The 18,525-nt window shown below is 46.1% G+C and overlaps 1 protein-coding gene across 1 annotated transcript in view; it reads right to left on the bottom strand.

Annotated features, from left to right (window-relative positions):
- The window catches only part of LOC311100152 (sodium channel protein type 2 subunit alpha-like), a 156,785-nt gene that overhangs the window by 75,530 nt on the left and 62,730 nt on the right, over window positions 1-18,525 (bottom strand). Inside the window, exons 12-13 of the mRNA XM_084140932.1 lie at window positions 6,174-6,347; window positions 4,366-4,722 (exon numbers count right to left, since the gene is read on the bottom strand). Coding sequence (XP_083997058.1) covers window positions 4,366-4,722; window positions 6,174-6,347 — 531 coding nt within the window. The remainder of the gene's footprint in view (window positions 1-4,365; window positions 4,723-6,173; window positions 6,348-18,525) is intronic.

Genomic DNA, 18,525 nt, shown 5'->3' with positions numbered 1-18,525 from the left:
CTCGATGGCTAGTGGCATCTTGACAGAGAGGAGAAACAGCAAAATGTCAAGGGCAAAATACCAAAAGGGTTGACTTTCATGCACTGTTGATTGGTATTTCATCAACTCATACATAGTCCTCTACGTCCAGACACTGTCTAGCCAATACGACCAACCAATACCTTTGACCACAGACATTTTAGGATATCTTGCCAAACTAAATCTCAATATTGTGTTTGATAACGTTTGACGTTTGACATTTGACTTGACATTTAAAGCTGCTCCCGAGTCCAAAAAATAGTCAGAAACCCTGTCGTCTGTATCCAAGCAAAGACTGTTATGGCAACTGAATATGAAACTGCAACCAAATGCACACGCACGCACACCCAAGCGCACGCACGCACACCCGCGCACACACTAACCTTCACACCCTGCGTGGTTACATTGCCCATCCATGCAAAATGAGAGCATTTTTGTGTGGATAAATCACATGAATGGTGGAAGGCATAAGCCTCAGGACAGTGTGGCCCACATTCTCACTGATTAACAGAACCCTTTCTATCCAAAACCTCCTCAAAACAGGACTAGTTCTACTATGAATCCTACCGTTACAGTGAGAACCAGTCTTAGCCTGTGGCTAGCCTATGGAATGATTTGAGACACATGATTCAGGATCAAAGTTATTCAAATACCTTTCGCCAATGAATTTCAATGCTTTATTTGGTAGTATTCATTAAACCACTGTGTTATTTGATTAGACTATAGTGAGACTACACTGGCAGTACATTCTCACAGTAGTTAAATTCTAATTAAAATTTGGTAATTACTTGGTGAGGGCTTTTTCTACTCTATTATATTCTGCTTGGATCAAAACACAACAACAACAACAACAACAAATCCCCTGAAACTATTACCATCGGAGGCTTGCGTGTAAAGGAATAAAGGAATTTGGAACGAGAGCGGTGTACTGTAGCAGGCTCCTGGTTGTTACACAGTTAGTGAGGTGCTAACTGCTGCCAGTTGTGCCTAGGTATTAACACCTGGCATGCTTAAGTTAAACAGTGCAATGGTCCAATGGAAGGGCACCACCTGACATGGAGCTTTAAAAAGAGACACTGGAGTCACACACATACATAAAGTAGCAGCCAGGTCACCTGTGATACAAGTCAGTATCGACGTCGGGAGATGACATGGAAATCGGCCACTAGGGGCAACAGTGAGCATTGTTACCTTCATGTAGGTTTTGGTTTTGCTAGGGCATTGTGGAAAGGGATGGACGTAAGCATCTGCCTCTGATTTCAAAGGTTACAAGTTCAAATCCAGCAATAGAAAGTTGTTTTTGAGATTTTTGTTTTAAGCCTATCCCAAACCTTAACCCTTACGTTAACCATTTGGAGTTAATGCCTAAACTTAACCCTAACCATAAAAACGTGGAGTTAATGCCTGAACTTAAACTTAAACACTTGAAATTTGACCCTTGCAACATTATCTCTACTCCAAATAGCTCGTTCCATCTCATCCCACAGATGCTCAATTGGATTGAGATCTGGTGACTGGGCAGGCCACTGCAGTAAACTGAATTCACTGTCATGTTTGTGGAACCATTCCTGGACAATCCTAGCCTTGTGGTATGGGGCATTATCCTGCTGAAAAAATCAATTTGCAGATGGATACACTGCTGCTATGAAGGGATGCACCTGATTGGCAATGATGCCATGACCCAGCCAGGCTTAAAGATTAAGAGCAACCTGACCCAGACCCATGCAGGTCTTGTCCATGGTCCGACACACACACACAGCCCAGGCGAAATATCCAAATAAATGTCACTAGAAAACAGCTTAAACAATCGCAAATGCAGCTACTTTGCTGTTATTTTGGCTGCACTGTTTGACCTGACTGTAAGCCGTTGTTGGCTAGCTAGCAAGCAAGGGAAAATAATGTTGCCAGGCAGCATGGCAACAAAACATTTAGAACGAACGACTGGGTTGAGTCCATAGATTTAGAACAAAAAGCCTTCAAGACTGGGTCGCATCTCTGGCAACCTAACCGATAGAATGAATGATCCAGACAGCTTGGTAGCAACCCTAGATTTGTGTCGGGACTATATCTCGTGGAAGGATAACTTAGTATGAATAAATTCATCAAAAGAAAGTTTGTTATGAAAATATGTCAATCATTATTTGAATATGTTGGTAACCCATTGTATAAAAGCGACAATGCCCTCAAAGCTGGTGTTTAGAAGATATATTGGCACGGTTTGCCGGCCCGAGATGCTAATAACACCCGTGCGAAAATATTCTCCAAACACCGGCTTTGAGGGCATTATCACTTAATTAAGTATAAAATGTTTCTCCCCTATTTATCCCACGATGCTATGCAATCATAATAATGCTTAGTCATGCATCTGGATCCGTTAACACGCCGTCCCACATCAGACATTCAGCAGCCATGTTATTTTACACAACACGACATCTCACAGCCCAGGCAGATTTCAGTCTCAACCGACTTCCTTTGACTGCTCAGCCAAAATAAATAAGACAGGGGACGCAGAAGGAGAGAGAGAGAGAGAAGAGGAGGTGGAGGGGGAAGGAGGGGGGTAGGAGCAGGGATGGAGGAGGGAGAGAAGAGGATGGGGAAGAGGAAGAGGAGGAGGGAGAGAGAGGAGGAGAGGGAGGAGGCCTCTAACACAAGTGTGTAAGCAAATGACAGGCACTGACTTGACTGACTTGACTGAGGGACTGGGGCGACCCTGCAGAGAAAGATAATATTAGCGGATGTATTTAGCTGGGGCAGGCTGGGTAATTGCGACTTCATCGCTTGTCTGCCCCGCGGATTAGAACAGTACTGGCGCATGTAGTGAAGGACAGAGATGATACTGTGTGTAGAGAGTGTTACTGGCAAGGCTGAGTACCACTCCATATAGTAGAGCTCCTCTACCCATTCAGTCTCTAATTAAGTTGCTCAGTGGGTTGGGGTAGGGCACCGGCAGTGGCAAGAATGTAGGTTCCCCTCCCGCACAGGAATCATGAGACATTTTGTATTTCAACATCCCTAACACATACAGTAAGGAGACTTATGCAGTAACCCTCAGTATGTCATCGTGCTGCCCAACAATGCCAGTGTAAACTACAGCATGTGTCTACGTGTCAGTTAGTGTGGAAAACCCCTCACCCCTGACAGCCTTAAGGACATGGCATTATGTCTGCCAGGACAAAGTGTGTGTGTGTGTGTGTGTGTGTGTGTGTGTGTGTGTGCGCGTGCATGCATGCGTGTGTGTGTGTGAGAGCAGAAATACAGACAAGGAAGACAGTCTTGGAAGTGTGCAAATATCCCCATAACCTAGCAAAACTACTGAAGTGTCATGACATGCAACCATGCAACACAGCTCAAAAACACTGCATAGGTTTCTTTGACAAACGGTATCTAGACCAACTGGGGCCCAGGACCCTGTTTCCTTCATTATCACGGTTAGTTTCACCAGCTGACCACCTGACCTGGCCCACAGTTCAACACTACCAGTCTTGAACTAATCAATAAACAGCTTCATTCTAAAATGATATAGGATGTTAAGGGCGTCTTTTAATTACTATACATGCCTAGGGGGACCCGTTACATCTGTAGAATCTATAGGGAGCAGGACCGTAAAACTCGATCCATTTCTAACGGACACAAAACGGTCCCAAAACAGAACTGTGTGACATTCCAACAATTCGTCCCTGTGTGTTCTTTTTGCCAAGGCTAACAAGGCTAAAGTGGTGGACGGTGGGGCGTACAACGAGGGCCACCATCAGGGTCATGTTGTCATTCCACTACCAAAACAATTCATGGAGATTAGCTCGCCCCCCATCTCCTCCCACCCACATAAATCCCCATATACCACTGCCCACCCTGCCAAAAGCTCCAATCATGGCAGATATGGAGGCCATTGGCAGGAAGGGGGTAAAGTGGAAGGGCAGAGAGCTAGAGGAGGAACTCACCCCCCACACCATCCCTTCTCCCAGCAAACCCCCACCACCACAGTGGGCTCGTGACAGACATGAATGAACCATGCTTGTGTCCTGCTCAAAACTGAGCTAAGTTGACGTAAGGGGGGGGGGGGGGGGGGCAACCTTTTACAGGGTCAAATAGCAGAGGGAAATGTTCAGCTTAATACATTTGATTCCTAATTTCACAATTTTAAGACAGGATTACACACGTTGATTTTAAATTTGAGTAGCCTCTAAGCACTGAAATTACACAAAATATAGAGGCCACACACACTTTAGTGGTGCATGCAAAAGTCAAAATTATAGTTTCAGTCTGAAAAGCAGTTTTTCGTCAACAGCAACCAAAACATAAACCTTACTGCCCACACTACCCAAGAGTGAGAGTGGAAGAATGACTTACCACCAGGTTCCCGATCACCATGACCTGCATGAAGACCAGTAGGCAGAGAGGCTGCCCTGCCACCTCCATACAGTCCCACATGGTCTCGATCCACTCGCCGCACAGCACCCGGAACACAATGAGGAACGAGTGGAAGAAGTCCTTCATGTGCCAGCGCGGCAGCGTACAGTCCTTGGAGATCTTACACACGCAGTCCTGGTAGTTCTTGCCGAACAGCTGCATGCCCACCACGGCAAAGATGAAGACTATGATGGCTAGCACCAGGGTCAGGTTTCCCAGGGCGCCCACTGAGTTGCCGATGATCTTGATGAGCGTGTTGAGGGTGGGCCATGACTTGGCCAACTTGAACACCCTCAGCTGTGGGAGGGGGGAGGGGGGGGGGGGTGGTATAGTGAGACCTGCTGTTTGTTCGTTATCTGAGACATGGTCAGTATGTGTGTTTTAGAAATTAATGTTATCTATAAGTTATCAATGTATTCTTCCATGTTGTTATTTATTTGACTTTATCCTATTCTCATCTTTAAGTTTAAACCTTTAAAGTGAATAAATGTCTATTCAAAATAAAGAAGTGGCTACTGGCTACAATTCAAATAATTGTGTCAATGGAGATTATGTACTAAGAAGGGGTTAACTCAATCAGGCTGGTTTAGGGTCTATTCTCATTGTCGAGAATTAAGGAGAATTTCAAGAGATTCTCGAGAGGTATCAATTCTCGAGAGACATAACTGTAATGTAAACTTGCGTATTTCTCACGTCTCGAATGCTACCTCCAGAGGTCACACACAACATTTGCCCGACAGTTGCCCCCCTCTAAGCAGGGCAGTGTAAACAGAATTGTCTCGTTGAGCCCAACATTCGTACAGTAAAAATACTAATAGCAGAGCAGTGTTTTTGAAACAGCTTAAATGTATAGACCTTTTCATTATATTTTCAACCTATTTTTATTGAGTTTTCACCTGAAATTGCAGTTACAGCCTGTTACATTCTGAAATTGTCTCCGTAGCTTTAAGAAAGGGAAGCTCAAAGATGGTGAGCCACCATCTAGGCACGAAGAATGCAACAAGAAGCTGATCAACTCATCAGGGAAATTATCAACGTTTTCAGTCGAGATTTTGCGTTTACCTCATATAATGACTTCCATGATATTGATAAAATGAAACCTGGTTTGTTCTAAGGTATCTTTAATATGCTGAAACTATATTTTTATATAATCGTATGAGAGGGGAAAAACGTTCATGTTTGATATGCTAACATTACTAGCTAGCATAGATAGTGGTGTTATTGTGTGTACGAACAAGAAAATAAACCCTTTAACGGTCAGCACATGCTTGTGAATTGTTGCATTATTTAAGAGTGTAATATGATTTGGTTACATTATTCAAGAGTATATCTAATATGTTTTAGAGGAAAAGTTGCTCGCATTGTTGAATAGTTTGCAAGCTTACTGGCTAGTGGCTACTGTGATACTGGTATTTACTGTACATTTGGAGTTGCAGAGCAATAGTGTCATGTAAATTGAAAAGTTTATGTACATTAATGTACATTTAAATCTCATCGCGCTGCCTCACCTTAAATGTTCGTCAATAGGAATAGCCTCTAAGTAACTGTTGAGAAGGACTTGCCAAGCTCACAGTTAGGGGGACTTACAGTATTCGTACATTAGCATCGGGAGAGCGAGCTAACCAGTCACACTGTCAAACAGTGCAGCCAGCAACACTTACATCCAGACAACCATCATCTACTAACACACAGACAGCACACAGAGAGACAGATAGGCCGGAGAGGCGACATGCTTAATGCTTAAATACCAGTCTGAAGGATCGGAGAACAGACAGTCCTTCCACGTCGGACAGGCCCAGCTCCATGAGGCTGAGGCACACGATGATGCTGTCAAAGATGTTCCAACCTTGCTGGAAATAGTAGTAGGGGTCCAGAGCGATGATCTTTAAGACCATCTCAGCTGTGAAGATCCCGGAGAATACCTAGGAAACGCAGACACACACAGACACACAGAGAGAGGGAGTGCTTAGCCTGGGGGTAGGACACTTAGAGTCAGAATCAGGCCCGGCTTCCCTTGCACATGAAGCATTGCAATAGAACAAGGCTGTCTGTCGCTTTGCCTCCCAATCTACTGATGTTATCCACGTGGAACTATCTGGAAGGCAGGGCTGTACAATGTTTCCACTTAAAACTAACTTGAAGGACTAATGGTAGATGACGATAAACTTTTTGAAATAAGATCTAAGGTATTGTAGACGTTGCCCAAAACCATCCTTCTAGAAAACTCTGTTGACTTTTTTGCCAATACCTACCCATACTAACACAGCAGCTCTACTTGGGCTGGGAATTAATAAAATGTGCATTGCTGACAAGCAAACTACAGTTGTCCTGGTAATTTACGCTTGAGCGTTAACCGTGAATGGGATTTCAGCGAACTTCAGGGAAATTGCCAGTGCAGTGCGCTTGTCAACAATGCACTTTTGATTCAATCCCTGTCTTGGTGTTTTCTTCATTGGAGTGTCTGGAACTACGACTGCAATGCTTATGAATCAGTTTTCAGATGCTGTTTAGGGAGCATCCTCATCTCTTTCTATTTCTCCATTCGCTGGACTCCTGTGGAGATGGTCTCTTGCTCTGTGTTTGTGTGGTAAAAGCTGAAGCAGCTGACAGGTCTGCAGTTTAGGTGTGTGTGTACGTGCGAGTGTGTGTGCTTCAGTAATCTGGTGTTTTCATCTTGCAGCTCCAGAAGTGCCTCTCTGCTAGTTGTTCCTGGGAGACGCGCTCCTCGATGTGACACGGAGTACGTGACACACAGGCGGGAGGCGAGAGGGTGGTGGGACAAGGCGAAAGCGTCAGAGTGCGCGTCTGGGTAGCCTTTGCGGTGACACCAGGCCACTGATGTCCATTTTTTTTGTCCCCATGCGACCGGGGACTCTTGAAAGGATCTGATCTGGAGTCTGTTTAGACTCGTAGGCCATGTCCGCACACACACACACACACAAACACACACAGTGAGTAGTTGAGTGAGCGGGACAGCGTGATTACAGCTGGGATATTGACTGGCACTTTCAGCTGCCTGGAGTGGCCCAATGTCAGTGTGTGTGTGTGTGTGTGTGTGTGTGTGTGTGTGTGTGTGTGTGTGTGTGTGTGTGTGTGTGTGTGTGTGTGTGTGTGTGTGTGTGTGTGTGTGTGTGTGTGTGTGTGTGTGTGTGTGTGCGTTTGCGTGTGTGTGTGTGTGTGTGTGTGCCTGCTGCTTTGGCGTGTGTCTCCATTCTCATTTACATGGGGCTCATTAGGCTCGGCTCACAGCTCGTTATCGATGATGAGGTTCTTCACAATCATACCGTTATTACGCTGTCAGGACCCGAGGACGAGACGGGCCGCTCATTATGATTGGGCGGAGAATTTATCGCAGAGATCATGTGACAACATTGACATGGCACAGCCCCAGAGAAGGACAAGACATGGACATACACTACATGAATTGACTGGGTTTGTGTACTGCACTGTGCAGTACTGGTTTGCGGGGAGATATGGTGCAGGAGACCATTATTTAATGTATTTAGGAAGATGTTGATGATGTTGATGTTGCCCAGAGTGATGCAAAAGTTAATGTGAGTTAATAGTTCCGGTTTACTTAATTGAGTGGTCTATCGCACAGCATTGGGTGTGTTGAAAAATGAATTTATTGTGTTGCAATGTAATTATAATGTCTGTACTTCAGCAAACACAACATTTTCAGTTTGTAAGTTGATCTCAAGTACTTTATTGGAAATATATTTTCCATTCAGCATTGGAATGCAAATTCAACTTATTATCACAAGTACTTTATTGGAATGCAAATGCAACGTATTAATCTTGTGTGAAATTTTCCATAGGGTCAGTATGGTCAGCATTATTTTTTATGAATGTGTTTCATATCAAATGAAATTAGCATCTCTGTAATTCTAATTCGGATAGTGAGCAGCACACTGTACTAACACCTGTGTGGGCAAACCTTAAAAAGGGGAAGGCTACATCAGCACTGGGTCAGTCAGTATGGTACACAATATCACACCAAACTGTGTCACAAATGGCAACCTATTCCCTCTATAGTGCACTACTTTTGTCCAGGGCCAATAGGACTCTGTTCAAAAGCAGTGCACTATTCGGGAGTAGGGTGCCATTTGGGACAAAGGCATGCTGGGTAATTATTTTTGTCAGGCCAAAGCATAAGTAATGAGTAAGCGTTTGGGATCCCCAGGCAAACATGGTAATTGAGGAATCCTTATGTGTTGGTCTGAGCATGTCACGGCATCATGGCAACACGATTCATATCTCCAGTGATAATCATAAGAAAGTGTCCAGGTTGTGTGTGAAGTCTATTCTCTTCAGCGTATGAGCTGCTCCAGCTAAGTAAACTGAGGCACGACTGAATAGGTTAAGCGAAACACTGAAATGGCACCCTATTCCCTAGGGCAGAAGTGCTCTATTTTTGACCAGGCTCTGGTAAACAAAAGTACACTACACTCTATATGGAATAGGATGCCATTTCAGATGCCCCCATTCTGTTTTCTGTAGAAAACAATATTGTTACTGGGTAGGCCTATACTGTATTGAATATCCCACAGCTTCTAAACAAATTAGCTTGGTTTCCAGACAAAATGGGATTATTAAAAGTATATATTCCAACAGATGAACCCAACTAAAAGACAGAAAGAACACAAATATGTGTCGCCCAACAGTGTAAATACAAGCTAGTAGAGAGTCTGAAAATGCTTATCTGCTGATTACTCACATATTATTAATCTAACCGCTGCCTTAGACGACCTGTCTGTCACCCTCCCACCCCAAACTTGTCTGTCACTCTCCCACTCCAAACCTGTCTGTCACTCTCCCACTCCAAACCTGTCTGTCACTCTCCCACCCCAAACCTGTCTGTCACCCTCCCACCCCAAACCTGTCTGTCACTCTCCCACCCCAAACCTGTCTGTCACTCTCCCACAACCAAACCTGTCTGTCACTCTCCCACCCCAAACCTGTCTGTCACTCTCCCAACCTAAACCTGTCTGTCACTCTCCCACTCTAAACCTGTCTGTCACTCTCCCACTCCAAACCTGTCTGTCACTCTCCCACCCCAAACCTGTCTGTCACTTTCCCACTCCAAACCTGTCTGTCACTCTCCCACTCCAAACCTGTCTGTCACTCTCCCACCCCAAACCTGTCTGCCACTCTCCCACCCCAAACCTGTCTGTCACTCTCCCACTCCAAACCTGTCTGTCACTCTCCCACTCCAAACCTGTCTGTCACTCTCCCACCCCAAACCTGTCTGTCACTCTCCCACTCCAAATCTGTCTGTCACTCTACCACTCCAAACCTGTCTGTCACTCTCCCACCCCAAACCTGTGTGTCACTCTCCCACCCCAAACCTGTCGGTCACTCTCCCACCCCAAACTTGTCTGTCACTCTCCCACTCCAAACCTGTCTGTCACTCTCCCACCCCAAACTTGTCTGTCACTCTCCCACCCCAAACCTGTCTGTCACTCTCCCACCCCAAACCTGTCTGTCACTCTCCCACCCCAAACCTGCCTGTCACTCTCCCAACCTAAACCTTGTCTGTCACTCTCCCACCCCAAACCTGTCTGTCACTCTCCCACTCTAAACCTGTCTGTCACTCTCCCACTCCAAACCTGTCTGTCACTCTCCCACCCCAAACCTGTCTGTCACTCTCCCACCCCAAACCTGTCTGTCACTTTCCCACTCCAAACCTGTCTGTCACTCTCCCACTCCAAACCTGTCTGTCACTCTCCCACTCCAAACCTGTCTGTCACACTCCCACCCCAAACCTGTCTGCCACTCTCCCACCCCAAACCTGTCTGTCACTCTCCCACTCCAAACCTGTCTGTCACTCTCCCACTCCAAACCTGTTTGTCACTCTCCCACCCCAAACCTGTCTGTCACTCTCCCACTCCAAATCTGTCTGTCACTCTACCACTCCAAACCTGTCTGTCACTCTCCCACCCCAAACCTGTCTGTCACTCTCCCACCCCAAACCTGTCTGTCACTCTCCCAACCTAAACAATGTACTCCTGTCTTCTCTCACATAGAGACATACAGATGTGCAGTGCACGCACATTTCTGAAAATAAAAACATGCCAGCAACCGACACACTCGTGTTTATCTAACAGGCCTGACCCGGAGGGGTTTGTCCGTACGTCTGTCCAGCTATGTCTTTGTGGTTGAGGGGTAGCTGAGGGGCGCGAGAGGATGGGTCATTGCTGTGTAAACTAGGGCCTGTGCTCTGCTGACTGTGGCCATGTTGGCAATATCAGACATCTATGGCTCAGCATATATTGTATGAAGGTACACTCACATGCATACACCAGCACACACACACACACACACAAAAAAAACACATACATGCGTATGCAGACAGACACACAACCACACACAGAGCAGAGTGAGGCTCATGCGAGTGGAAGGGCGGTGAGGGCAGGCTCAACGGGGAGGGGAGCAGAGAGGAGATGCCCAGCGACAAGCTCTCTCTGGGAAGCATGACACTGCACACAGAGGGGCGTCAACAAGGTTTCACTCCCACAGTTAACATACTCCACGGGACGACACACGCCCAACTAGCCTCGGGTGAACAGCCCCACACATGTACACATACGCTCATGCACACACAGGCTCACACACACGCACACACACACACACACACACACATAAGCATGCTCAGAGAGAGAGACAATATACACTACATGACCAGAAGTATGTGGACACCTGCTCATCAAACATCTCATACCAAAATCATGGGCATTAATATGCACTCTTCTGGGAAGGCTTTCCACTAGATGTTGGAACATTGCTGCGGGGACTTGCTTCCATTCAGCCACAAGAGCATTAGTGAGGTCGGGCACTGATGTTTGGCGATTAGGCCTGGCTCGCAGTCAGCGTTCCAAGTCAAAACAAAGGTGTTTGATGGGGTTGATGTCAGGGCTCTGTGCAGGCCAGTCAAGTTCTTCCCCACCGATCTCGACAAACCATTTCTGTATGGACCTCGCTTTGTGTACAAGGGCACTGTCATGCTGAAACAGGAAAGGGCCTTACCCAAACTGTTGCCACAAAGTTGGAAGCACAGAATCGTCTAGAATGTCATTGTATGCTGTAGCGTTAAGATTTCCCTTCACTGGACCTAAGGGGCCTAGCTCGAACCATGAAAAACAGCCCCCGACCATTATTCCTCATCCACCAAACTTTACAGTTGGCACTATGCATTGGGGCAAGTAGCGTTCTCCTGGCATCCGCCAAACCCAGATTCGTCCGTCGGACTGCCAGATGTTGAAGCGCCATTCATCACTCCAGAGAACGCGTTTCCACTGCTCCAGTCCAATGGCGGCGAGCTTTATACCACTCCAGCCGACGCTTGCCTTTGTGCATGGTGATCTTAGGCTTGTGTGCTCGGCCATGTAAATCCATTTCATTAAGTTTTTCTTCAGTTATTGTGCTGAAATTGCTTCCAGAGGCAGTTTGGAACTTGGTAGTGAGTGTTGCAACCGAGGACAGACGATTTTTATGAGCTACGCACTTCAGCACTCAGCCGTCCAATTCTGTGAGCTTGTGTGGCCTACCATTTCACCGCTGAGCCATTGTTGTTCCTTGACGTTTCCACTTCACAATAACAGCACTTACAGTTGACCGGGACAGCTCTAGCAGGGCAGAAATTTGACAAACTGACTTATTGGAAAGGTGGCATCCTATGACGGTGCCATATTGAAAGTCAATGAGCTCTTCAGTAAGGCCATTCTACTGCCTATGTGTGTCTATGGAGATTGCATGGCTGTGTGCTCGATTTTATACACCTGTCAGCAACGGGTGTAGCTGAAATAGCCGAATCCTCTAATTTGAAGGGGTGTCCAAATGCTTTTGTATATATATAGTGTATTTACTTTATTTTTACCGCAACTTTAGGCAAAGCGCAAATGTGTTTTTGGTAATAAATGTATAGACAATCTCCATCATGTCCATAGACCTGGTGGCGCAGCAGGAACTTCAGGTAGCTAGCAACTAATATGTTGTGAGTTCAAATCCCAAGTGAGGTTGACTTCCAAGTAATCAGCATACTAACATGAACACCTTAATTTAGCTGTAAAAATACAGTAACTAGTTGTAGATTTACCATATTTTCACCACAACTAGACAAAAACCTCAAGCGGACCATGACACACTGTTCTGAGAATGTCCTTGGCGTGTGGCTGAAATAGCCGAATCCACTAATTTGAAGGGGTGTCCACATACTTTTGTATATATAGTGTACGTAGTTATTTTTACAAAGTAAAAAAACATCCACTATACGAGGGATGAGAGAAATATCCTCCAAACAGAGACAGAGACAGAGACAGAGACAGGGACAGGGACAGGGACAGAGACAGAGACAGAGACAGAGACAGAGACAGAGACAGAGACAGGGACAGGGACAGGGACAGGGACAGGGACAGGGACAGGGACAGGGACAGAGACAGGGACAGGGACAGGGACAGGGACAGGGACAGGGACAGGGACAGGGACAGGGACAGAGACAGAGACAGAGACAGAGACAGAGACAGAGACAGAGACAGAACCAGAGACAGAGACAGAGACAGAGACAGAGACAGAGACAGAGAAAGGGACAGAACCAGAGACAGAATCAGAACCAGAGACAGAGACAGGGACAGAGACAGAGACAGAGACAGAGACAGAGACAGAGACAGAGACAGAGACAGAGACAGAGACAGAGACAGAGACAGAACCAGAGACAGAGACAGAGACAGAGACAGGGACAGGGACAGGGACAGGGACAGGGACAGGGACAGGGACAGGGACAGGGACAGGGACAGGGACAGAGACAGAGACAGAGACAGAGACAGAGACAGAGACAGAGACAGAACCAGAGACAGAGACAGAGACAGAGACAGAGACAGAGACAGAGAAAGGGACAGAACCAGAGACAGAATCAGAACCAGAGACAGAGACAGGGACAGAGACAGAGACAGAGACAGAGACAGAGACAGAGACAGAGACAGAGACAGAGACAGAGACAGAGACAGAGACAGAACCAGAGACAGAGACAGAGACAGGGACAGAATAGTGTTTTGTGTGTGATGCTGCATCCAGTGAGCTGACAGTTAGCATGCTGTGTCCGACTGATCACTGGAAATAGACTGCGATTTCGGACATTTGAAAAGGTTCCCAGAACGTCGATATATACAGTGAGGGAAAAAATTATTTTATCCCCTGCTGATTTTGTACGTTTGCCCACTGACAAAGACATGATCAGTCTATAATTTTAATGGTAGGTTTATTTGAACAGTGAACCCCAAACATGGTTAGTTTATTGTTGTTTCGGTTATTTCTAATTGTACTATATCACTGTAGACCCCCCAGCCTAGCTAAACCTGCCTTAGACAGCTCCTTTGTCCCTCCCCCCATACACTCAGAGACCGACTCAATTGATGCCTCTAGAGATACTATCTCTTTCATTGTTACCCAACGCTTAGGTTTACCTCCACTTTACTCATATCCTTCCATATCCTTGTCTGTACATAATGCCCTGAATCTTTTCTATAACACCCGGAAATCTGCCCCCTTTATTCTCTGTACCCAACGCACTAGAAGACCAGTTCCTAAAGCCTTTAGCCGTATCCTTATTCTAGTCCTCCTCTGTTCCTCTGGTGATGTAGAGGCTAACCCAGGCCCTGCAGCCCTCAGTATCACTCCTACTCCCCAGGCGCTATCATTTGATGACTTCTGTAATCGCAAAAGTCTTGGCTTCTTGCACATAAATATCAGAAGTCTACTTCCTAAGTTTGAGTTATTCACTGCGTTAGCACACTCTGCCAACCCTGATGTTCTAGCAGTGTCTGAATCCTGGCTCAGGAAGGCCACCAAAAATTCTGAAATTTCCATCCCCAACTATAACATTTTCCGTCTAGATAGAACTGCCAAAGGGGGTGGAGTTGCAATCTACTGTAGAGATAGCCTGCAGAGCTCCATCATACTATCCAGGTCTGTGCCCAAACAGTTTGAGCTTCTACTTCTAAAAATCCACCTTTCCAGAAATAAGTCTCTCACTGTTGCCGCTTGCTACAGACCCCCCTCAGCCCCCAGCTGTGCCCTGGACACCATATGTGAATTGATTGCCCCCCATTTATCCTCAGAGTTTGTACTGCTTGGTGACCTAAATTGGGATATGCTTAATACCCCAGCCATCCTACAATCCAAGCTAGATGCCCTCAACCTCACGCAAATTATCAACGAACCTACCAGGTACAACCCTAAATCCGTAAACATGGGTACCCTCATAGATATCATCCTGACTAACATACCCTCTAAATACACCTCAGCTGTCTTCAACCAGGATCTCAGCGATCACTGCCTTATTGCCTGCGTCCGTAACGGGTCCGCGGTCAAACGACCACCCCTCATCACTGTCAAACGCTCCCTAAAACACTTTAGCGAGGAGGCCTTCCTAATTGACCTGGCCCAGGTATCCTGGATGGATATAGATCTCATTCCGTCAGTAGAGGATGCCTGGTTGTTCCTTAAAAGTAATTTCCTCTCAATCTTAAATAAACATGCCCCATTCAAAAAATACAGAACTAAGAACCGATATAGCCCCTGGTTCTCCTCAGACTTGACTGCCCTTGACCAGCACAAAAACATCCTGTGGCGTACAGCATTAGCATCAAATAGCCCCCGCGATATGCAACTTTTCAGGGAAGTTAGGAACCAATATACACAAGCAGTCAGGAAAGCAAAGGCTAACTTTTTCAAACAGAAATTTGCATCCTGTAGCACTAACTCCAAAAAGTTTTGGGACACTGTAAAGTCCATGGAGAATAAGAGCACTTCCTCCCAGCTGCCCACTGCACTGAGGCTAGGAAACACTATCACCACCGATAAATCTACAATAATCGAGAATTTCAACAAGCATTTTGCTACAGCTGGCCATGCTTTCCATCTGGCTACCACTAACCCGGCCACCAACTCTGCACCCTCTGCTGCAACTTGCCCATGCCCCCCCCGCTTCTCCTTCACACAAATTCAGACAGCTGATGTTTTGAAAGCGCTGCAAAATCTGGACCCCTACAAATCAGCTGGGCTAGACAATCTGGACCCTTTCTTTCTAAAACTAGCCGCCGAAATTGTCGCAACCCCTATTACTAGTCTGTTCAACCTCTCTTTCATAACGTCTGAGATCCCCAGAGATTGGAAAGCTGCCGCGGTCATCCCCCTCTTCAAAGGGGGTGACACTCTAGATCCAAACTGCTACAGACCTATATCCATCCTGCCCTGCCTTTCGAAAGTATTCGAAAGCCAAGTTAACAAACAGATCATCGACCATTTCGAATACCACCGTACCTTCTCCGCTATGCAATCCGGTTTCCGGGCTGGTCACGGGTGCACTTCAGCCACGCTCAAGGTCCTAAACGATATTATAACCGCGATTGATAATAGACAGTACTGTGCAGCCGTCTTCATCGACCTGGCCAAGGCTTTCGACTCTGTCAACCACCGCATTCTTATTGGCAGACTAAATAGCCTTGGTTTCTCAAATGACTGCCTCGCCTGGTTCACCAACTACTTCTCAGATAGAGTTCAGTGTGTCAAATCGGAGGGCCTGTTGTCTGGACCTATGGCAGTCTCTATGGGGGTGCCACAGGGTTCAATTCTTGGGCCGACACTTTTCTCTGTGTATATCAATGATGTCGCTCTTGCTGCTGGTGACTCTCAGATCCACCTCTACGCAGACGACACCATTTTGTATACATCTGGCCCTTCATTGGACACTGTGTTAACAAACCTCCAAACGAGCTTCAATGCCATACAACAATCCTTCAGTAGCCTTCAACTGCTCTTAAACACTAGTAAAACTAAATGCATGCTTTTCAATCGAACGCTGCTAGCACCCGCCCACCCGACTAGAATCACCACTCTCGACGGGTCTGACCTAGAGTATGTGGACAACTACAAATATCTAGGTGTCTGGTTAGACTGTAAACTCAACTTCCAGACTCACATAAAGAATCTCCAATCCAAAGTTAAATCTAGAATCGGCTTCCTATTTCGCAACAAAGCCTCCTTCACTCATGCTGCCAAACATGCCCTCGTAAAACTGACTATCCTACCGATCCTTGACTTCGGCGATGTCATTTACAAAATAGCCTCCAACACTCTACTCAGCAAATTGGATGTAGTCTATCACAGTGCCATCCGTTTTGTCTCCAAAGCCCCATACACTACCCACCACTGTGACCTGTACGCTCTTGTTGGCTGGTCCTCACTACATGTTCGTCGTCAAACCCACTGGCTCCAGGCCATCTATAAATCACTGCTAGGCAAATCCCCGCCTTATCTTAGCTCATTGGTCACCATAGCAGCACCCACCCGTAGTCTGCGCTCCAGCAGGTATATCTCTCTGGTCATTCCCAAAGCCAACACCTCCTTTGGCCGCCATTCCTTCCAGTTCTCTGCTGCCAATGACTGGAACGAATTGCAAAAATCTCTGGAGCTGGAGACTCTTATCTCCCTCAATAACTTTAAGCATCAGTTGTCAGAGCACCTTACCGATCACTGCACCTGTACACAGCCCATCTGAAATTAGCCCACCCAACTACCTCATCCCTATATTGTTATTTATTTTGCTCTTTTGCACCCCAGTATCTCTATTTGCACATAATCTCTTGCACATCTAGCATTCCAGTGTTAATACTATTGTAATTATTCTGCACTATAGCCTATTTATTGCCTTACCTCCATAACTTGCTACATTTGCACACACTGTATATATATTTTCTGTTGTATTTCTGACTTTATGTTTTTTTTTTACCCCATATGTAACTCTGTGTTGTTTTTATTGCACTACTTTGCTTTATCTTGGCCAGGTCGCAGTTGTAAATGAGAACCTGTTCTCAACTGGCTTACCTGGTTAAATAAAGGTGAAATAAAAATTTTAAAAAAAATAATAATTTTAATGGTAGGTTTATTTGAACAGTGAGAGACAGAATAACAACAAAAAAATCCAGAAAGACGCATGTCAAAAATTATATAAATTGATTTGCATTTTAATGAGGGAAATAAATATCTGACCCCTCTGCAAAACATGACTTAGTACTTGGTGGCAAAACCCTTGTTGGCAATCACAGAGGTCAGACGTTTCTTGTAGTTGGCCACCAGGTTTGCACACATCTCAGGAGGGATTTTGTCCCACTCCTCTTTGCAGATCTTCTCCAAGTCATTAAGGTTTCGAGGCTGACGTTTGGCAACTCGAACCTTCAGCTCCCTCCACAGATTTTCTATGGGATTAAGGTCTGGAGACTGGCTAGGCCACTCCAGGACCTTAATGTGCTTCTTCTTGAGCCACTCCTTTGTTGCCTTGGCCGTGTGTTTTGGGTCATTGTCATGCTGGAATACCCATCCACGACCCATTTTCAATGCCCTGGCTGAGGGAAGGAGGTTCTCACCCAAGATTTGACGGTACATGGCCCCGTCCATCGTCCCTTTGATGCGGTGAAGTTGTCCTGTCCGTTTAGCAGAAAAACACCCCCAAAGCAAAATGTTTCCACCTCCATGTTTGACGGTGGGGATGGTGTTCTTGGGGTCATAGGCAGCATTCCTCCTCCTCCAAACACGGCGAGTTGAGTTGATGCCAAAGAGCTCGATTTTGGTCTCATCTGACCACAACACTTTCACCCAGTTCTCCTCTGAATCATTCAGATGTTCATTGGCAAACTTCAGACGGCCCTGTATATGTGCTTTCTTGAGCAGGGGGACCTTGCGGGCGCTGCAGGATTTCAGTCCTTCACGGCGTAGTGTGTTACCAATTGTTTTCTTGGTGACTATGGTCCCAGCTGCCTTGAGATCATTGACAAGATCCTCCCGTGTAGTTCTGGGCTGATTCCTCACTGTTCTCATGATCATTGCAACTCCACGATGTGAGATCTTGCATGGAGCCCCAGGCCGAGGGAGATTGACAGTTCTTTTGTGTTTCTTCCATTTGCGAATAATCGCACCAACTGTTGTCACCTTCTCACCAAGCTGCTTGGCGATAGTCTTGTAGCCCATTCCAGCCTTGTGTAGGTCTACAATCTTGTCCCTGACATCCTTGGAGAGCTCTTTGGTCTTGGCCATGGTGGAGAGTTTGGA

Source organism: Coregonus lavaretus (assembly GCF_964263955.1).
Source record: "Coregonus lavaretus genome assembly, chromosome: 2".
NCBI lineage: Eukaryota > Metazoa > Chordata > Actinopteri > Salmoniformes > Salmonidae > Coregonus > Coregonus lavaretus.
The sequence above is the reverse complement of the archived record's forward strand: the minus strand, read 5'-3'. Positions and strand labels throughout refer to the sequence as shown.